The sequence below is a fragment of the Rhinolophus hipposideros genome, assembly GCF_964194185.1.
Source record: "Rhinolophus hipposideros genome assembly, chromosome: 5".
Lineage (NCBI taxonomy): Eukaryota > Metazoa > Chordata > Mammalia > Chiroptera > Rhinolophidae > Rhinolophus > Rhinolophus hipposideros.
The window spans coordinates 77,624,524-77,647,391 of record NC_138051.1 but is presented as its reverse complement, the minus strand read 5'-3'; the positions used below and the strand labels follow the sequence as shown (position 1 = coordinate 77,647,391).

The window sequence follows — 22,868 nt, the reverse complement described above, 5'->3', positions numbered from 1 at the left end:
TTATTACATTTACTAGAAAGTCTATAACCTTGTGATTTTTTGGTAAGATTAAATGTAGTATAATCATTCACAAGCTTAACTAAGACAGGTATGTATCAAGACATAATTACTTCTAATTTTTGAAGATTTCAAGTACCACCAAGAATTTCCCCAATGATCTAAATTCAGGGCCATGTCAAGATTTCCGATTATCATCCAAACTTGTCATTAATAGAATCCACTGAGTTTGTATGCTATATTCAAAACCACTTCCAATTAAAACGATGGAATATAATGTGCTACTCACAGAATCCACAATAGACCAATCCAGGGGATAAGCAAAGAGCTCGGGTTTGGCTGTAGGGATTTTCTCAATGAGACTCTTAATATGCTTGCGCTTTTCTTCAGTGTTTACAGTGCCTTTGGCAGCATTTTTATCATCTTCACCGTAATCCAGGGGAACCAGTTTTCTTTTTCGGGGTACATCATCACTGTCTTCGTCATCAAATTTGTTAAAGACACTATCTACGGGGAGTTTCTTTCTCTTCACAGAATTAGGTTGACCAGGACTATTGGAAGCACCTATAGTAAAAGCACTGTATTAGCAATGACAACTTAATATTCAAATGTTACATTTTACAACCCACCATCCCTCAAAAGCAGTGCAAAAAATACTTCCACAAATCTCAGAGGAAGATCCCAACTTTAAAAAATAACTCACTACTCACAAGTGCTAGAAAATTTAACTTTTCACTTCTTCTCAGAACTCGAGGCAGCTGCAGATATAGGAGCACTAGTAGAACTATGAAAACAATAGTGAGCTAGAAAGGCATTTTTGAATAGTTTTCTATCTACCTACCAAGCAGCACATACTTTTTTTTTTTCCTTAAGGCAAAATTTAGGTATTTGCAAGGGGCAAAATAAAAGAAAGAAAAAAGGAAGGAAATGCTAACATACCCAGTTTAAGACTTAGTCCTATTTTTGGCCTATGCTCCTCAGGTTGTTGCTGATCTGGTGAATTTTCGTGAGGAATGATAATACCACAGGGAGACTCATCCCCAGGAGTGTTGGGGGTTGCATTGCCACTGGCAGAGGAAACAGACGGGGCAGAACTGATGGGTCTCAAAGTTGGTTTGAGACAGGGCTTCTGCTCCGGCTCTTCTTCCTCTTCCATGGGTTCCTCTCGTTTTTCTTCTTTTTCTTGTTTTTCTTCTTCCTCTTCCTCTGATTCTGGTTCTTGCTTTATTTGTGGTTGTCTTCGCCTCTCAGCCTCTTGTTCCATCTAAAAGCAAAAATAATCTGATTAACTCGGACAACTACTATACTCAATTTAATTGGTTTTTGTTTTACATGACCTTTTATAAAACCTTTATTTTTCTGTTTTGAGAAATAATGAACACTGCCTGCTTCTATAATCAGAAAGCTGAGTAAATCTGTAAAGTATAATTAGGTACTCTGCAAAATGTTTTTTTAATATTTTACATATATTACCATTCTTGAGTGGTTTGTATGAACTCTTCAGATTAACAAAGGTAACTACAGAATGGATGGCTAATTCAAAATGAAAATGTCTTTATATTTTTATTACAGAAATTATAACCAGTTTTGTTTCAGAACAGTGTAGACAATACATAAGAGGCAACTCAAATCCTCAGCTTGGTCATACACAATCAATCATTTGGTCTTTCTAGGAAATGACTGAGGGTGGCAGTCACTGTTGTATTCACAAACAAAAGGAAGAAATAAGGGGAAGAGGGACTTTAGGAATCAAACGCCTATAACAAAATGAACACTCTCCCTAAAAAGATGAAAGATGGTAAAAAAAAAAAAACCTAAAAGCATTATAAAAACTTAGATGCAAAGAACAATCATTTTTCTGAGCCTGAAACAAAGACTAAAGAAACAAAAATACAAACATACATGCTAAACTATATAAAAATTCAAAATTTGGGCGTAGCATCACGTAACACCATCTAACTATCAACTCACAAAGGAAGTACAACGAACATGAAACCTGTAAAGCAGTCAAACCCGCTGGTAGATACTTAAAAAATAAAAACATCCCCAACCTAAATGTTACAATAATGATTTAAAATAAGACTGACAATAAGCCATGACAATGAAAGCATGAAAAAAGACATAAGGGAATTCTGGGTGGAAGATTATACCCGATTTAAGAACATCAGAAAACAGTATGTAAATTATAATCCCATTTATAAAACTTATGTGTGAGGAAGGGTATACGTATACCTGTGTTGTGACATTTAAAAAAATAACCACACATTTGACTGTAAATAGCTGATAGAAATCAGATGGTTTTTAATCTCATTATTGTGCTCTATGTTGTCTGAACTTTCTATTTACTGTATTTTGCCGTGTATAATGTGCACTTTTTGGCCCAAATTTGTGAGGGGAAAATAAGGATGCGCATTATACATGGCTAGTACTAATTCCATATCTACGTAAATGTTTTTAATTCTTTTATTTATGATTATGAGTTAAAAGTGTAACTCTAGAAATCAATAACAATATCCGTACACAAAATAATACCTGGAATACGATAACTGGTTTTGTTGAATTTATGACGAACTCACTACGACAAAGAGTTCTTAGTCTTCTAAGATGTGTAAATTTGTTACTGGTACATAAAATTTCTTTGCACCATAATATGTTAAAATATGCTAAAATTCCTCTATAATGCAAAAAACAAGTACCTAAATGTAAACAAACAAAAACTTGAGTTAAAAAAACTAAAATGAAAGAATATTTTCCCTGAAAGTTTGGGCCAAAAATGTGGGTGCATATTATACAAGGGAGTGCATTATACACAGCAAAATCCAGTTCTCATGTAAGTACTTCTTTTACCAACAGAAAACACTATTTCATTTTGAAAGATAAAAGGGACATTAAGAAGACATGGTTTCTGTTAACAAATAGCATATAACTGATTTTAAAAGTTGATATGAGAATTTATAGTATTATTAGGTTCATGATATATTAAGAACTAAAAACTTTAAACAAACGGCACACTCTATTCCTAAAAGCAAGAATGAAGTATGCCATGTCCTATGGCAAGGTCTTTTCAGTTTTTAAATGAAAAGATGTTCATGAAAACTTTATTTTGGAAACAAAATATTTAGGGTGGTAATGAGAGAGGAACTCAAACTACGAAAGCACATTATAGAAAGGTTTCTAGCAAAGTTTCATTAAAAGACATCCATTTAACTTAGTAATACCTCACAGAAATAAAGGAATAAGACACCTGGAAGATGTTTGGAATAATTAATTATAAATCAACTCATACTGATGATTTGTGTAATAAAATAAAAAAATAAAATACTAACAACCTCCCCGAAAATAGCAAGATTCATGGAACATAAAAGTGCATTTCTTTTATAAATTAAACACATCATAGTTGGCTTAAGATAGATAATCTTAAAAGAATATGGGGCAGCTGGATGGATCGTTGGTTAGAGTGCGAGCTCTCAAAAACAAGGTTGCTGGTTCAATTCCCGCATGGGATGGTAGGCTACGCCCCCTGCAACTAAGATTGAAAACAGGGACTGGACTTGGAGCTGAGCTGCCCTGGAGAAATACACTGTTACCCAATATGCCCCAATCAAATTTAAAAATATATATATATATATATATATAATTATGAATGTGATAGTAACTCACCCTCTGGAGCTCTGCGTCTGGATCCGGGTGTCCTTCTGCCAGAAGGCGCTGCCTAATTTCCTCTAGCTCTTCCTTCTCTCTTTTCCTATCTCGTTCATCTGCTTCCATTTCCTTTTCCCTATCACGCAACCTTTTCTGAAGAGCACTTCCTCTGCAAAAGAAAGTAACAGGCCTTATTTAATACTCAGATCGCAACTATTACGTGTCTCCAAAACGATTTTTTTTTCAATACTAAAAAGCTGCATGCGTATTTTCTCAATCTGTTGAAGACTCTTAAATATTGTGGATCTGAAGAACACCAAAACAGAACACCCATATGCTCTTTTACATGTTACTGCTTGATAAATGAGCATTGAGTAGTCATTTATCACCATGCTTCATTGTTAAGTCATTCTAAATAAGTGTCTAAAACAAGTAAAAAATTAGCTTTCAGAGCAGAACGTTCTCATTCTGTGCCTATTGCATAGGAAAACCCCTATGGAATAGGATGCCGAGTTGTGAAATTAACACATGAAGTAACAGTAACACTAAGAACAGCTCTAAAACTTTAATTAAAATCAACTGTTTCCCTCATGGGAAAAAAATCTCAGAAAGAAGTAGTGTAGAATTATTAGAAAGCAGAGTCTATCTAGCATTTATTATATCTCAGAATATTGAAATTATGTACTACTATTTTAGGATTCAATAATTTTATCTAATGTTTTCCATCTTCTACCAGGTCAAATCCTTGGTATTCTTTCAATTTAAGTTGCTAATTCTGATGTTTTTATTGTTTTGGCTCTGGTGCACTAAATTTAATTATGTAGTAAATACCTTTACTACATGTCTGGATCACGTCAGGCACATGAGAGATTTAAAACAAAAATCAAAATAGAGCCCATATCCTCAGTGATATTACAGTTTGGAGTAAAGGGGGCAGAACAAAGCAAACAATTTTACCACAGTGCTGTAAATGCTAGAATACAAGTAGTTTCTTAGAAATGCCATGAGAACAAAGAGATGAGGCTGAAGCCAGGCTTCACATCTCTCACTTCACAATAATATATCAATTGCACAGGGGAGGAGGATAGAGGGGATGTTCAGATTGCTATTTGACACTCTTGAAATCCTTGAAGACAAAAATTGCTAGACCATCTTAGTTATAGTTATACAGATTAGTTAAAACTTGCTAGAAAAATTGGACCTCTTTAAAAAACAAAGAAAAGTTAATTTGTTATAATACTGTTATGGACTTGCATCCCAAAAAGATGCATAGAATTACTGATCCTATTCTAACAGCTCTTCCCCTCAGTGCCCTCTCTTTCTCCCCAAAAGAGCAAATCAACTACGGGAGTGATTACAAGATGGAACGTGAAGGTTTTTCCTTATTCCACTGAGTAAACTACACTCTCTAGAAGACAAGGGAAAATGAACCTAACAAAAAGCTGAAAATTTGAGTTCATAAAGCAAGGCTTCTTTACCTGTAATATTTGGGGTCATCTCTATCATCATCATAATCTTCTAAGAATTCTTTTAGTCGTTTAGCTTCTTTTGCCTTTGAGGAAATGAAGGACAAAGTGTGTTAAACTTAACATAAAAATCACTTAGATTTAGATTTCCTCCTCCCCCTTCCTTGGGAATAGATTTTTCTTATCCATACCACTTGTATTTTATAATTGTCACATACTTCATATATTAAATGTGAATAATAGATTTTATTTTTGTTTTTTATTCATAAAACAAGTCAGATTTAGGACTTATCTATGAAATAAAAATCATATATAGTGTGGTACAATAAATTTCCTCTCTGAATATACTCTTCAAAGTGCAGTAATTATTTTCTAATGAAATCTGAGCACACCAAGAAACAAAACTGAAAGTTATCTTATTGAATGTGTTAACTGAATAAAAATATTTTACATTTCATTTGTAGGTAGACGATGCTACAAGAAGCAGTTTTTATGAAATGCAGGACTGAAAATTTAAATCACATTCATAAGGCAATCTAAAGGTAATGTCTACCTCACTTTAAGTACACAAACCATGGAAATACATGAACCTCTCACTCCTTTTGGAATTTCAAGTACAACAAATATTATATTTAATAGCATGTATACCTAACAATTAGATATGTATGAGTGTATAACAAAAATAAAAATGAAATCTACATGTATTATACCAACAACTATTATATCTATATATAAAGTAGACTAATGGTAGGCTTCTGACTACAGTGAAATTGTAAAACACTTCATCCAGTTCAAATGTTACCTCTGTAAAGACTTCCCGGATCTAATCATCTATCCATGACCAACTCCTCCACCCACTCAAAATTAATCATTCTTCCTCTGTGAACACACCTTCATTATACCTTACATACTCTAACACATGTTACACTAAGCAATATATCTGACAATATTTTCTACTTGTTTCCAAGTTTAACGCATTAATTATTCTTGTAGCATAGTACTTAGCACAAGGCTGAGAAATAATGTATATTTAAAATTTGTCAAATGAATGAAAATACAATACTCATAAATATCTAAATAAAACACAGGAGAGCCCATAGATAAACACTAAAATATATACATAAGTTACCACTCTTGAAGAGTAGAAACTTCTATTTTTTACATCAGATGCTTCTGTTACTTGAACATTTATATAATGAGCAAGTACAGCGGTACCTCAGTTGTCAAACATAATCTGTTCCGGAAGATCATTTGAGTTCCAAAACGTTCAAAAACCAAGGCACAATTTCCCCATAGAAAGTAATGCAAAAATGGATGAATCAGTTTCAGACCTTTAAAATTAACCCCTACAACTGCAAATTTAGCATGAATTTTACTATCTAATGATACCATAGATCCATAAAATTTATGGCATTCGTAAATCGAAATGTTTGTCAACGGAGACGTTCGAAAACCAAGGTACCACTGTAACTTTTGTTACTGGATTTTTTAAGTCCCCAAACAAAAAAAATCCAATAGCAAATTTTTCTCTAGAAAGACAGGTTTCAGATTTGCTTGTAGAAAGCAAAATCACTTCAAATCTCTTCCACAATGTTGCTGATAGCAAATATTTCTTTCAACAATTATGTCTCTTTCTATATTATTCTCTCCTATTTTCTAACCTAGGGATGAAAAAAAAATCTAGAATAAGAGCTATAACCCAGGGAAATAAAAATTATTTTAAATGCTATGACGTTAAAGGATGTACTGTCCAGAAAACCCGTACTATCTATCTGGTTGGTGCATGCACCCTTTTGGTTACTTACAAAAATTCTATGTCTCATGTTCAAAAGCTATTTGAAGAAGATTCCTAACTTCATTGAAGTTTTTGGAAGAATAATCTCCAAACTGGAGATAAAGAAACTTTCATGAAATTCTGGCAAAGACAGAACACATGGAACATACTACTGAAGCAAGTGCTATAATAAAATATATTTTTTGTCATTTTACTTAGTAACAACCTATACCAATTGCTTCACTGTTATAATTTATCAAACAATGTAAATGTAAAAAATATGTATTTTTATGATTATCATGTAGTCAAAAGAAGGTGTAACTGAAATAAAAAACTATAATCCATAAATATTATATAAAGAATAATTTGGTTTATAAAAACAGAGATCTTCTACGACACTATTTCCTCCACCCAAATACCTATACTACACCAATACAGAATAAGAACAGTATTAAAGCCTCTTCAAATTCAAAAATATTGCAGATTCTTAATCAAAGAATGTTCTATGAATTCTAATTTTATACATTATGACAGACTTACTTTGATAGTATGCAAAAAGGTAATTTTCTTTGAGACAGCAAAAATGTGAAAAACAGAAGAAAAAAGATTTTGGTGTACTGCAAGAGTCTCAAGGTTACATGAAATACATAAAATTATACTGGGAGCTTGTACATTTTAATTATAAAGTTACTTCTAGTTAACAGTAAAGATTTGATCTGATTTTTATTTGGAAATCACTTATTCTTAACCTAGAATCTTACCATTTCTCTTCTTCTTTCTTCTTCTCTTTCAGCCTCTTTCTCATATTCCCGGGTTTTCTTCCTTTCTCTGATTTCCCAATTTTTAAGGCGCTAAAAAAGAAATTGTCAAAGCTTTAAAAATGTATACACAAATATATGGTGATGGAAGGAGAACTGACTCTGGGTGGTAAACACACAATGGGATTTACAGATGATGTAATACAGAATTGTACACCTGAAATCTATGTAATTTTACTAACAATTGCCACCCCAATAAATTTTTTAAAAAATGTATAGAAAGGGTTCTAAAATTTTCACTAAGCTGCTAAGTACCAAGCTTTAAGAACAAAAGCATTTTCACCATTTACCTCTTGATAAGCAGCTTCTTTTTCTCGGAGTTTTCTTTCAAGTTTTCTTCGTTCATATGCATCTTCTTCATCCTCTTCTCGGTCTCTCTTCTTGTCTTTCTCTCTTTCACGCTCCCGTTCTCTTTCTCGCTCTCTCTCTCTCTCACGTTCTCTTTCTCGTTCCCGTTCTCTCTCTCGCTCTCTTTCCCGCTCTCGTTCCCTTTCACGATCTCTGCTCTTTTCTCTATGAAACACAGATTATTTTAAAAATCTGTCTTTTTGCTTTAAAAACCAAAAAGAAGATGTTTTATGAAATACACAAACTCAAATCAGAATTTAACATTTGATTTCTTGTAGAATTGTAAACTCTTCTATATCCGTCAGAGAAACACAGAATATAATTCTATCCTCAAATTCTGAACTGCATTCTAAATTCAATGTTAATTCTTACTGGTATCTCAGAAAACAAACAAAAAAAACCCGAATGTAGAAAATACAAAGTGCTAATGAACACGTTAAAAGATGGTCTACTTCACTAGTGATCAAGGAATAAAGGTGTTGGAGAAGGTGTGGAGAAAAAGCACTTTGGCATGTTCCACGGAGAAATTAGAGCTATTAATATATCTATCAGCAACAAAAAGTTCTCAAATAATTAATTTGGAGTGATAAAACCAAACTGCAGAACATATATAGCATGATGTCATGGATCTACTAAAATATAAATATTTATATATAGTATTATATATAATATAGAATTATAATATTTACATATATATTATATATAATAGTTACATTGTATTATATATAATATATAACATATAATTATAAATATATACAAATATATGTAAATATATATCCATACATGAAACAATATAGTTTACGGATTCATATCTGTAGTAAAAGCATGAACACACTGATTTTATACACGTCAAATTCTTATTTGACATGTTCTTATACTTCTTATAATAAGAATTCTTATTCTTATTACACATATCAAATTCTTATTACACATGTCAAATTCTCAACAATGGTTATTGCAGGGGTGAAGAAGGAAAGGATTTTAATGCTTACTAAAGGTTAACAGCACTAAACTTCCAGTTCCAGAAACTGGTGACCTGATCTAAAGTGGACCTCACTTCAGCTATAATAAGGTCGAAGATTTGCAACAGAAATGTGTATTTGAAAACTAGCTTGAAAAAAAGTGAGCTAAATGTTGCCAGTTCAATTCCTCAAGTCCCGCAAGGGATGGTGGGCAGCACCCCTGCAACTAAGACTGAACACGGCACCTTGAGCTGAGCTGCCGCTGAGCTCCCGGAAGGCTCAGTTGGTTGGAGCGCGTCCTCTCAACCACAAGGTTGCCGGTTCGAGTCCCGCAAGGGATGGTGGGCTGTGCACCCTGCAACTAGAAAAACGGCAACTGGACCTGGAGCTGAGCTGCGCCCTTCACAACTAAGACTGAAAGGACAACTTGACTTGGAAAAAAAAGGCCTGGAAGTACACACTGTTCCCCAATAAAGACGTTTAAAAAAAAAAAAAGACTATACAGATTTAAAAAAAAAAAAGTGAGTTTTTCCTCTCTTCCCTTCTACTTTCTCCCTTCTCCACTTCCTTCCTTTGTTCATTTTTGCTCTACCTCATTCCTCAAGAATTTGAAATGATTCGATTATAATCAATGTAATTAAGAAAAAATTTAAATAAAACAAAAACAAGGTGAAATTACTAGAAGCTATAGAGAGTAAATAGAGACTGTGAGGTGAGTTATGGGCGTCCAGTGGGCTACAGGACCAAATAAAGATAACGGGCTAAAAGCAGAGGTGCTAGAGCTGATTTCCAAATATACCTGAATGAAACAGTGACTAGAAAACATAGCCCACTGGCCCTGGATGACGAAAAAGAATCATGTCTGCCCAAAACATTGGGTGGACAGTTGGTGTGTTCTGGGTCTCTGTAAAAACTAGCTTCAGACAGAAACTAATCCTATGGTTGAAAATTGTTATTTTAACCAATGTTTTACCTGTGAGACAGCGAGCTGGGCATGCTCTGTGGCTAAAGAATTTCTCTCATCACATAATTGTTATTGGTCCTAGAGAGTGTTAACCTGCAGTTCTATTAAAACTATCAGCAATACAGTAATTTCTATAAAGCCTTACCTTGATCGACTCCGATCTTTATTTCGATCTGAGCTCCTTTCCCGATCACGGTCACGATCTCGCTCTCGATCACGATCTCGATCTCTCTCCTTTGTCCGGTCACGATCCCTATCCCGTTCTCGTTCCCGCTCCCGTTCCTTCTCCTTTTCTCGTTCACGTTCTCTTTCCCTTTCTCGTTCCCGTTCTCGCCTTTCTCGTTCCCTTTCACGCTCCCTCTCTCTTTCTCTCCGTTCTTTCTCAATTTCCTGTCTTTCTTTTTCTTTTTTGCCTTTCTCTTCTTCCAGTTTCTAGAAACCAATAAAAGCACTTTTAGAGTTAACTCTGTAGCTCCAGTATTCAGATTTTTCCCGGCGCAATACCCAATATTGGGAACAACAACAAAAACCAAACCACTGGTACTTTACTATTAAAAACTTGTGGTTTTACTTGACAAACTAAACAGAAGCAATCACAAGACGAGATAGATTCCGTGCAAAATCATATGCTCTACACAGACCAGGAAATCTCCAATCTTGGATGCTGAGAGATTGCGTCAACTGTGGCTAGCCACTCAATGATTATGTAATAACTAAAATGACCGTGAGGAATGTATTGGTTCATAATTTCTGGAAATACAATCACTTGGCTAAAACATAATTCTTCCCGTTATGAATTTCTGTAAATCAGTGGGACTACTGATACTAATTATAATCCCAGACTTCCCATTGCCGAAAGGTTACTAGTTGTAGATTTTAAAGGAGAGGTGGGGAAGGAAAGTCAGGTCACTGTAATGCAACTAAATAAACTGCCCTCTGGGTTGCCCACCCTCCAAAAGACAAGGTGAATTCAGCCACGAGCTATCTTATTATCTATGGATACATTTACTCCCACCATTACAAGATGGACAGCCCACCAAATAAAGAAAATTTGAAAATCACTCATGTCAAGCAAAAATGTACATAATTGTAATATTCTCATTTAAATTAATTGTAAAAGCAACATATTTAGTTATACCCATTACGCCTATAAGACAGTAATATATATATCAACAGTGATAAATCCATCCTTGGAAGGAACGATTACATATTAACTTACAGATGCTGTGCTAGGACATGGATCGCCAACACTGGATTAACCTTGCCTACAAGCTATGTTTCTGGGAGGAAGAGCAAGTACATGGTTCACAAATAAACCAAATAACATAATCAGACCAAGTTTGTACCCTGACAAGATTACCAGTGTACCACGCGGCTTCTACACAAACTCAGAAAGAAAAAAAAAAACTCCAAACAGGAAAAACAAAACAAAAACAAAACACATTTATCTCTTTGGTTCCATGTTTAGAGTCACTGAAATGAAATTTAAACTTTAACGATAAAATGTGCATTTTTTTTTCTTTTCTCAGTCATGTACAGCATTTAAAACAACTTTAAAAAGCAATCTTACCTGTTATACTCTTTTTCTCTTGCTCATGGATCAGAGAACTGATAGAGGATTATGAAGAAAAGCTAATGCATGAGAAACCAATCTATTCAGCTGCTATGCCAGTTTATATCAAAGAAAAATGCAGGCAAAGCCAATACTGAATACATTGAAATCACAAACAGAAAAGAAATGATAGAAAGAGGACAGAAACTGAAAGCTATTTAAAGGGGCAAATTTTCTAATTTCTGAAATAGTTCTAATGGAATATAAAAATTGTAATTGTAAAATGAGGCTGGACTACATAAAACTTACCTCAGTATCATACACTTATAAAGAAATTTGTTTATTTCTGAGATAATAGATACTTACAGATTATTTTAGCTGTTCCAATAATAATTTCTTTTGTAGAACTCCTCAATTTTTTTACTCTTCCTTATTCACTGCACTACTTATTTCTTAGGTATATAGTTTCACTTATGTAAACAATTTGTTTCAGAACTCATTTCAAAAGTTTTATTCTAAGTAAATGAAAAAGTGAGTGAATCTGGCCCATACTAAATACATTTCTAAAAGATTATATATGCAATAAATAGATACACACATATATGTATTTTAAGACAAAGACTAGAGAAAGAGGAAATGAAGTGGGTCTAAAAGGATGTAACAAAGTAATGAAATAATGAAGAGGAAAGGACAGGAAAAAAAAGCATAAATCTTACCTTATTCTCTCTTCAGACTCATCCGTGCTGTAAATGGACGCCCCCTGCCACGCTGACACCCTGACAGTCTGGGGTTATTTAATAAACTCATACCAAAACATGCAAAGGTTCACTGAGCTCATTTTTTGTTACTCAAGTTTTAAACATCTCTTTCAACCATACCACCCAATAACAGTTTTTCTTTTCCTTTTGATTTATTTTTAAAGCACGTTTTGGAAATTCAAAACATTCCCCTTGCAGTGAAATAAGTCTAAGGCAGTCAAATGCCTGACAGCTTCTCAAACTCTGAAGGAAATATCTTGAATTAATTTTTTAAAAACACGATTCCCTCATACTTTACCAATGACATGACAGGGTTTAACAAATAACAATATGGGGGTAAACCACACACACAACTGTACACCATTTTCAAGCTTACTCAGATCCTGAATTTGAGTATTGAACCTAACCAAAAGTATTCTTCTAAAATGACTTCCCACGGACTACCCTTTTAACTCTCAAAATTAATTTGAGAAAACTGCACTTGTGCTTTTAGACATATGTAATTCCTGGAAAAGCACTGTGTATGTGAGCTAGGGCTGGGCCTGCATCATTTAGTGTACAGCAGCTTCGATGGCATTGATTGTCAACGTGGAATTTTGAAGGCAGTAAGAAAAAATAAGATTAAAGAAAAGAAAAAATGAACACTTAGCATTTCACTGACTTGAGCGTCACTCATTCTTATGAGTAAGAACCAGTAACATCTTATTATCTCTAACATCAAAATACGTATCATGCAGTGTTTGCACTTCACCATCCATAAGCATCACCTTCAACAATTAACGAACATTCACAGGTGCACTGTCACTGAGAGAAGCTTTTAATAGGCAAAACTCGTGAGTGGGATTTACTATGCACAAATACCCATTTCCAAGCCAGTTACCCCTTTGCATATTTTTCTGAGGGGGCATCCATAAATATAATAAAAAACAGAAGCTCATACTTACATCCTATTCCTTGTTACTTTCCAAGCTGAGTGTTTCATCTTGCATTAGTCACCATATGATCTCTATCATAATGGTGGGGGTCAATGAATAGATTAGCTTTATGGGCATTTACAGTTCTTCCATGCATCTAAAATTTGGTAAGTCTGGTAACCACTGACCTAAGTTTTTAAAAATCTCCCCCTCTCAACTTAAATCTATACAAATATAAATCTTAAATTTTAATCTCAGCTCTAAAGAAAAGGTTTTCCTAAGATTAAGTTAAATAACTGCCCCCAGAAATACACTACAGTGTATGTTAGTTATCCTGCCCCCTTGAATCTAGTTTAAGTCTGACCTTGATGTTTATGTTGGTATCGAAAAATAAAACTAGCTTTCATTCATATTAAAGTGAGATGACTGCAGTAGTCAGTAACTGAAAAAACTATAATATGTCAAGGACCACTTTAATATGGTATTGGTCTTCTATGGTATCGGTCTTCTGTTTGTGTCTATCTAAATATCAATTAAACCTATAAAAAGCATTTAAAATTATATTCAAATTAAAGTTGATTTTTCTTGTCTGTTTGCTTTGGATTCTGTAAAAAGTCTAGATTGGTATCAAGTGAAAAAACAAGAATACTACCTTGTGTGTGTCTCTGAATTTGCTTATCTCTCGGGATATCAGGTCTCTTTTGTCTTCTTCCATTTCTATAGCATTTATATCCTCCTAAAAGACAAGGGGAACAAGAGAGAATGCATAAAGATCAATCTAATAAAAATTACAGGTTGGATATTCTGTACAGGTCTTACAAAAGAGAGAAGTAAATAAATAAAAAGAACTTATATAGTAATAAATCTAACAATTTAAATAATAAAAAATCAGATAGACAAGTATCACAAATCTGGCAATTAGCAGTAAACAGTTATTGTCAAGGCCTACAATGTAAACAAACCTTAGTGATGAGTGGATAAGGGATCAGTGGTGCCACTGGAAATCTGCGGAAAATCTGTGAAAAAATCCACAAAGACTTTAAAAACACACACACACACACAACAGTTCACATTACTCTGCAAAACAATACTCTTTCATTCATACTAAAGTGAGATGATTGCAGTACTAGGCAATGCAAGATTGTAACAGGCAATTCAAGATTTCTGCGACATTTTGATTTCAAATTACTTGATAAAAAGATTTCACTCTCTATAACCCCTCTGATCACCCACCACCTCCGCTCCCTCCAACTCCCCCAAGAAATGGAACAAGGAGTGTCTCATACTAGCGGGACTTTGTCCTTGATCCTCTCCGATATATAGGAAACATACACACTAAGAAAATGTACCCAAAATTCTTGCCACAGAGCAGGATTTCTTTGATCCTCTCCCTCCCAACCCATATCACATCTTGTTATATTCTCCTTTACCATTAATGGGAGGAGAGAGAACACTTTACAGGCCTCAATTACCCGATACCTGACTATCTCTTCCAATTACCAGTCCCAACTGTCAGCATTTCACCAGACAGACTTTCACGACCATGTGAGAAAGACTGAACCAAATACTGAAAATGCACTTGGCCACAAAGAAAACTGAAGATGGCCCAAGAAAGCAATGAAATCCAAAATAATATGAAGTGGACCTACCCCTTGACAGTAAATCACAATATGTTTCATAGTCCCTTTTCATGGTATAAACAATCCATGTATATAACATACTTCCAATATTTTTAAAGAACGCTCCCCATAATTTTTCTAAATTTATCCAAAAGAAATGAGTATAAGAATATGAAACATTTCTTTCAGCCTGGACTCCCTACTGTTCCATTAGTTTGGTCTGACAAAGAGTGGAGACAATGTAATATACTGGGGAGGAGTGTTTCATCTTGTGCTGCTTTTTCATAGTCCTCCCGTTGGAATTTGAACAATATTACTGTCTACAGAAAGGAATAAAATGTTGTTTATAAGGAGATGGCCAAAAATTAAAGAATGGGTAAAAATCCTCAGTGAACATTTGGAACAGAGAAGGAACAGCGGTAATTAGGTAGTCAGGCAAACCAAGGCTCTTCATAACCAAACAAAAACAAAAAGAAATCTTACTTTACCCCTTAATATCATTTCCTACACTTCATCATTCAAGGTTTTTTTCCTTAATTAGAATCCACAGATAAGCACGAGCTTCCATGCCAGTGTATTTCAAACATAGAAAACAGGAATGTTTTGGTAAAAAAATTAGAAAATTAGTAAAACATGGTCAAATTAAGCTTAATTAACTAATTTGTATATTGTTATAAATGCTAGTCATTCTGTTTTCCCCCCAAAAGTTGAAATGTAATGAAAGGATGAGAATGTGACACCATAAAAAGTAAACTGTAGAAAATGACTCTGTTGTCAGAAATCAGTAACACATACGTCCTCCTTCTTTTCCTTCTTCTTCTTCCTGGGATGAGAGTCAGATTCTTGTGAAGGGGCATTGAGTTCACTGGAGTATTCACGTATTAAAACTTCAATGGCTCCTTTGATCATCTGATCCCTTCTCTTTGTTTCTTCATCTAAAGCTTCTTCATCATCATTAGCAACAGTTTCTGGCCTAGCATTCTTAAAAAAAAAAAAAAAGTCAAATAAGGCAAATACAGTAGTGGGAAGTCGGGTAAATCAAACAAGAAAATGAAAATCATTCTAAAACAAGAGTCAGTACACAAAATAAACATGCTTTCTCCAAAACATCTCAGTAGTCCTATTAAATGCAGATTTGGTTTTGCTCTTAACTTTATAAAACTAATTTGATTTTATTGTTTTTTCCTTATATATCAGTACTTCATCTTTTTCTTTTCTTCCCTTGATAGCTAATATGCTGACGCCTAACCAGAAAGATTAAATCACAGGACTAGTATACTGCATAAAACATCTGCCAAGTTTTCACAATTTACTAATTCCTTCCAAAGTTGAAAATATAATTATGTGAAAAAAGCAAAATACAATTTTACGTACACTATGCTAACCACTAGTTAAAATAAAAGCATGTGTAGAGGCCGGCCCGGTGAGCGGTTAGAGCTCCATGCTCCTAACTCCGAAGGCTGCCGTTTGGTTCCCACATGGGCCAGTGGGCTCTCAACCACAAGGTTGCCAGTTTAATTCCTCGAGTTCCACAAGGGATGGTGGGCAGCGCCCCCTGCAACTAAGACTGAACACAGCACCTTGAGCTAAGCTGGGGCTGAGCTCACCGATGGCTCAGTTGGTGGAGTGTGTCTTCTCAACCACAAGGTTGCCAGTTCGACTCCCACAAGGGATGGTGGGCTACGCCCCCTGAAACTAGCAATGGCAACTGGACCTAGAGCTGAGCTGCGCCCTCCACAACTAAGACTAAAGGACAACAACTTGAAGGTGAATAGCACCCTCCACAACTAAGATTGAAGGGACAACAACTTGACTTGGAAAAAAGTCCTAGAAGTACACACTGTTCCCCAATAAAGTCCTGTTCCCCTTCCCCAATTAAACAAACAAACAAACAAAAAGAATGTGTAGGTTAAACAACAAAACAAAAAAAAAACTAGACACATCTATACAACACAAAGCAAACATCAGATAGACAGGTCAGGGGCTGAAATGGTGGCTTCTTTTTCCCACTCCACTTTCTACAATTCCTACAATGTGGGAATACCACTTAAAAAGTCACATACTTACACACTAAGATGGAATCAACTCTAAATACCGGAATCAACTCTAAATACCGCACAAGGCTTTCTCCCCATGACTTGCATATGTAACATTATAAAAAACAGAAACACAAAAATTCACAGTGTAATGCTTCTCACAAACAAGCAACGGAGTATTTGCAAGACTTCATTATTTTTTAAAGGAAGCCTAGAATGTTACTTGTGTTGTGTGAAAAAAATTATTGGCTTCTAATGTGCTACTATTCTTGTTTCTAAGTTTTATTTCAAGTCCCCTGGTTAAGGAATAACTCAGTTCAAACCACAAAATTTAGACAATGACCTCAAAACTTTAGGTAGTTTCCAGTTACTCTCAACGCCTCTTCTTAAAACTTAGAAAGGTGAAAAAATATGACAAAAAAGCGACAAGGTAAATATAAAGGTGTATGTGTACAAAAGCTTGTAGTTTAAAACTATATACACACGCACACCCCAAACTAATCAGTTTACTTGGTAAACATATACATACTACACACATTTTCAGATAAACAAACATGAACCAATGCTCTTTTGCACAAATGCTGACTCCTGGTCACAATTCTATTCAAGGTGAGTTTCATACCTTGTAACTCCTTAATATAACCTAGGAGTGATTTCTTAACTCAACTACCAGCATTCTCCAACGAACACTTACTCAACAAGCATTTATTTCTTAAATGAATTTGCTCAACAAATTAAGAGCCTACTACTATGTGCAAGATACAATGCTACATGGCAAAAAAATTCAAAATTGAAAAAGAAATAACCTTGCCCTTAAGCATTTAACAATAAAGGCTGAGAGACAGTTATGATACAGATAACGTCAATATAAATCATTGCGGTATTATAAAACTAACCACTCTTAAGAGTTTCTTACTTTCTCGACCTGCCTCTTCATCCAGTCTTCTTATAGCCAACTTTCTATTTGGCATCTTAGATAAAGACAAAATGGTTTACCCAAGGACTATAATAGAACTGTTAAAATTATTTACCAAAATATTGTAAACTATAATTGTGGCAACATGTTCCTTTCTTACTTTAAATCAATAATATATAGTAATAAGGTCTTTATGCAGCTTTCATCAAAATTCCTTCAGTGATACTTTGTTCCTTCACAGGTTTTAAACTAAAGAATTAACCCTCAAGGTAAACTTGTCACTGAAACTGTAGGTCCTGACACACACATCTATTATAACCCAAACCCCAAATTCTTCATTATAAAAATATACTTTGAGAGCATCCAGATTGTCTTTAGCTTTTCCCTTATATTCTAAATTCCTTCCTATGAACCCTCTACATCTCCATGTTCTTCTAAGAGTAAGGATAGAAGTGAGATTATAAATCCAAAGGCCTACTCATCTAAAAATACACATCCCTAAATTCCCTACCACCACCATCCTAAGTCCAAATTTAAATATTAGTAGAGCCGGGCTTATCTAAATTAGAAATAAAGCATTTGGAATGAACTAATTCACACTACCTTGCCAATAACTAATGCCCGTTGATCTAAAAATTGTAGATTTTTAGAAGAAAAAATTAGCCTCAGTCTCTCAACTGATTATTAATATAAGAAAAACAAAAATAAACATGAAAGGTACTTATTTTTGGTTTCAACTTGCTCTAACTCTGGGTCTTCAACCATAAACAATTTCCTGATTTCCAGTTTCTTCTTCCAATTCAGAAACAGAAAGCAGATTCAACAATACTGAGCAGCAAAAGGTGAAAGGTTTAGTTGATCACAGAAATGAACGGAATATCTGAAATGCTTATGTGGCCCACCTATTTGGCTCTTTTCAGAGGAATTAAAAAGCTTCAACAGTAAAGCTACTGACTATAAAGTTGGAAAACAGCCCTTCTAGGCTCACTTTTTTGGCACTGACTTCTAGAATCTAAAACAAGAACTTCTTTGGGAATTTAAGCGAATGCGGAGCCTTTTCTTTTGAGGAAATGTAGATTCAGCCAGAATTTCCAGACAAAGATGTCAAGATGTTCCTACCTGTATAGAATCTGTCATCAATTAACATGCAATGTGAGTGGCTCTTTCCAGAGATTATATTTCCAATATTTGTCAAAATTCATTCCTAAAGGTGTGGTTTACGACCACTACTCCTGAGACAATCAAGCAGATAGCTCTACCTCTACTGCTGAATATCCAGAAAACAAGACACGGACTAGACTAGATCAGCATGGCTACCTGAAATAAAAAACTAAAGGTCAAAAACCTGCTTCTACAATTTCTGCAAAATCTAAACGAAAACTTTCAATCAAGTCATTAGACAAGACATAACTCCTCTTAAAATTCTAAATTAAGAGAAATATTTCACTCTGTTTCTAGACAAGCTTGTGTTTCTTATTTAGTTAAAGAGAACTATACAGCTATTTATTTGTGTTTTCTCCTCTGCCTGGGATTCAGGAAGATGCCATGATAAAGTAACATACAAGTTTCTCAATGTCTCATTATCGTAACATCTACCATAAGTCAATATTTTATAAATTTCTCCAACAAATCAATGAAAGAGAAAAAATCAAGTAAACTTGCAAATATTTTATCTTGAAAAATCATGACAAACCTGCAACCTACTCACAATGTAGTTACACTTGCTTAAGTTATTTGAAAAGCAATCATCTGATAGTTGCTTTACTTTTTCTTTACCAGTACTGTTAAGGAAAACTGACATTCCAGGAAAACAGGCCATGTTTGTCTTGTGGCTTCAAGCACCTGGGTACCATGCCAAGTGTACCCAGAATCATGTCTGTTAATATTTTAAAATTTCATTTTATCTGAAATAACTGTTCTGTTTTTAATGGAGGTGGCTTCAAATCCATTCTTGAAAAAAGATATATTAACAGATTTAAATGGTGGTTCCTCTTGCTAATGGTGATTTCAAATTATATCAGTCACAAAATTGTGCATTTCATTATTTATATATAGTGAAGTGATTTACTTCAAGTTCAGAGTACACCATCTGAAAATGCTACAAATTAAACCACCTCACAAGTTAGTGATTAAACATAGTAAAACAAAACAAACAAACAAACAAACACAGTGAAACAATGAGTCCGAAGACAGAGTCCATGCTTTTCTTAAAAAATAAGAATATGGGGACGGCCCGGTGGCTCAGGTGGTTAGAGATCCATGCTCCTAACTCAGAAGGCTGCCGGTTCGATTCCCACATGGGCCAGTGACCTCTCAACCACAAGGTTGAGAGGGTTCACAAGGTTGTTGGTTCCATTCCTCGAGTCCCACAAGGGATGGTGGGCAGCGCCCCCTGCAACTAAGATTGAACACGGCACCTTGAGCTAATCTGCCACTGAGCTCCCGGATGGCCCAGTTGGTTGGAGCGCATCCTCTCAACCACAAGACTGCCGGTTCTACTCTCGCAAGGGATGGTGGGCTGTGACCCCTGCAACTAGAAAACGGCAACTGGACCTGGAGCTGAGCTGCGCCCTCTACAACTAAGACTGAAAGGACAACAACTTGACTAGGAAAAAAGGCCTGGAAGTATACACTGTTCCCCAATAAAGTCCTGTTCCCCTTCCCCAATTAAAAAAAAATAATAAGAATTCAGTATCACAGCAAGGAAAATCTGCAAAGTTTTGTTGCACATATTTTTTCAAAGTTTTAGTGACGTGACAGATAACTCTGCTGATCTGAGATATAATTTACACTCCAGAGAAATTGTATTTCATTACTTCCTTATAAAGGTAGGTAAAGACAGTTAAGGTTACCAGGACAGCAATATAAACTGCAACTGTTATTCAATAAATCATTCTTGGTATGGACAACACATTATTCTAGATTCTGTGGAGGTACAAGATGAAGGAACAGTTTTGTAAACTTATTTCCCTTTCTATCTTGTAATCGAAAGATAGGGAGAGGAAATAGGAATGAGATGGTTCAAGGGGCTATGAGGGATGGGGAGATATAAACAACACCTACCACAAAGCAGACTGACATTAAGAGCAGTGAAAAAATCCTGCTTGATCTGGGAAGAGGAGATTTAATTCTGCCAGAGAGGAATCAAGGGGTAGGGCTGGTGAAGGCTATATGAATCAAGTAACATTTTAATAATACTAACCATATGCATAGAATTTTAACAAGGAGCGTGGGCAACAGAACATGAGATGTCAGCAAAGCACACAGGAAGTTTGTACGGATACATGACTGAATGGAGGGACATTAGAAAGGTAGATTGGAGCAAGCCTTGAATGTCATGCTAAGAATGTGGGCTTTAAATTGTAGGAAATTGAAAACCATTAAGGATGTATGAGCAGGAGATTGAAATAATTATACTGTTTTAGAAATAAAGGCAGCACTGTAACAGATAAGAGGAAACTAATTAAAAATAATTATGCAGAGAAATCAGTTAAAGTATTAAAAGCCAAGGAAAGGCACAAGGAAGTGAGAAAAGTTGTTTACAAAACAACACTTAGAATTCAATCCTGTGTTTATGAAAAGAAAAACAAATTCACATATTCCAATTAAAACTATATTCATTCACACAGAGAAAACTGTCTGGAAGAATACGCAACAAAAATATCTACAGTGGTTACTAATGGTGATGGGATTGTGAATGGTACTTAGTTTCTTTATAGTTTGCTTTTATGGTTTTTACAAAGAGCATAAAATGTTTTTGTAAAGAAGGGAGGGGTGGAACAAGAAAGCTATTTCTATTCTCAATTATAATAAGTTTGAAAGAGCAAAAAGGCCGCTTTGTTTTTGTAGAGACAGGAAGATAATAAATCTATATGGATCAGCTCAGCTTGAGGCTCCAAAAAGAAACAGGAAGGGAAAACAAAGAAATAAATATATTCTCAGGTTTTTAGCTACTTTTTGCTTCGTTGAGAGAGTAATAATTCATACATTACAATACAACATACAAAATTTTCCTTTACTTAGCTTCACTTAATATAGCCACCCACCTGAGAAAAATAATAAGACTTATTTTCATTCATTTTAGAACCTGCGTACTTCTAAAACAGAGGGCAACTAATAATAAAGTTGTGTAGGTTGAAATATATTTTGTACTTACTTACAAAGCTGCCTTAATGAATTAGCTCTGTTTGGAATAGTCTGTACCAATGTTTTCTCTGGCAAGTTAACCTTGTCCAGCCTCCCTTACTACCTTCATCCCAACCTGGAACAAGCAAATCAACAGTCATCCACCCACTATGGGTAGATAAAAGACTTAAAATAATTATAAACTATAAAAATACCCTCCTGCATGTTAGTCACAAGCATAATGATCTTGTGAAGCCCCATATTAGATTCATTTTTAAGATTTACACTGAAAGAGCAGTTGGCCTAGCGAAGTTTACACTATAGAAAACATACCCCATTAGAAGCTTTTTTCTTTGCTTTCCACTCATCCAGTTGTGCCTTTGTCTTTGCATCAACTTTAACAAGTAGTTTCTTCTCTCCAATCTGTAGGTCATGCAATAACCTGAGTGCACGGAGGGTAGATTCAGGCTCCTTATACTCACAGAATCCGAAGGCTAGCAACAGATGTAAAGAATTTAGTAATATTAATACAATTATGAATGATGAAACATTTCTGGAAAATGAAAATCATTAGAGACCAAATGTTATAATACTTTACAAGGATTATTCACGTTGTCACTCCTCCCTGTCCTTCAATTACCGTGATAATGATTTCACTTTTACCCTCAACCAAAAGAAAAAGGAGAAGACAAAAACAGGAAAAGAGAAAAAAATTCTAAACAGCGGAAAGGAAGAAAAATTCTTATTAGAAGTGCTGATAAGGGCTGGGACGGTAGCCCAGGCGGTTAGACCTCTGTGCTCTTAACGCACTGGTTCGATTCCCACATGGGCCAGTGAGCTGCACCCTCTACAGCTAAGATTGTGAACAACGGCTTTCTCTGGAGCTGGGCTGCAGAGAGCAGCCAGAGGTCGGCATGAGCTGCCATATGCTACCACGTGCTGCCATGAGTGGCCAGTGGCCATCATGAGTGGCTGGC

General features: G+C 35.0%; 1 protein-coding gene across 3 annotated transcripts in view; it reads right to left on the bottom strand.

Annotated features, from left to right (window-relative positions):
* RBM25 (RNA binding motif protein 25) overlaps positions 1 to 22,868 on the bottom strand; it is a 54,368-nt gene that overhangs the window by 8,618 nt on the left and 22,882 nt on the right. For all 3 annotated transcript variants that reach the window (XM_081050068.1, XM_081050067.1, XM_081050069.1), the window contains 11 exons: positions 22,225 to 22,385; positions 15,610 to 15,795; positions 14,158 to 14,211; positions 13,848 to 13,931; positions 10,117 to 10,403; positions 7,988 to 8,210; positions 7,641 to 7,730; positions 5,118 to 5,191; positions 3,658 to 3,808; positions 937 to 1,261; positions 287 to 561 (listed from right to left, as the gene is read on the bottom strand). In XM_081050068.1, the coding sequence (XP_080906194.1) occupies positions 287 to 561; positions 937 to 1,261; positions 3,658 to 3,808; positions 5,118 to 5,191; positions 7,641 to 7,730; positions 7,988 to 8,210; positions 10,117 to 10,403; positions 13,848 to 13,931; positions 14,158 to 14,211; positions 15,610 to 15,795; positions 22,225 to 22,385 (1,910 nt within the window). The remainder of the gene's footprint in view (positions 1 to 286; positions 562 to 936; positions 1,262 to 3,657; positions 3,809 to 5,117; positions 5,192 to 7,640; positions 7,731 to 7,987; positions 8,211 to 10,116; positions 10,404 to 13,847; positions 13,932 to 14,157; positions 14,212 to 15,609; positions 15,796 to 22,224; positions 22,386 to 22,868) is intronic.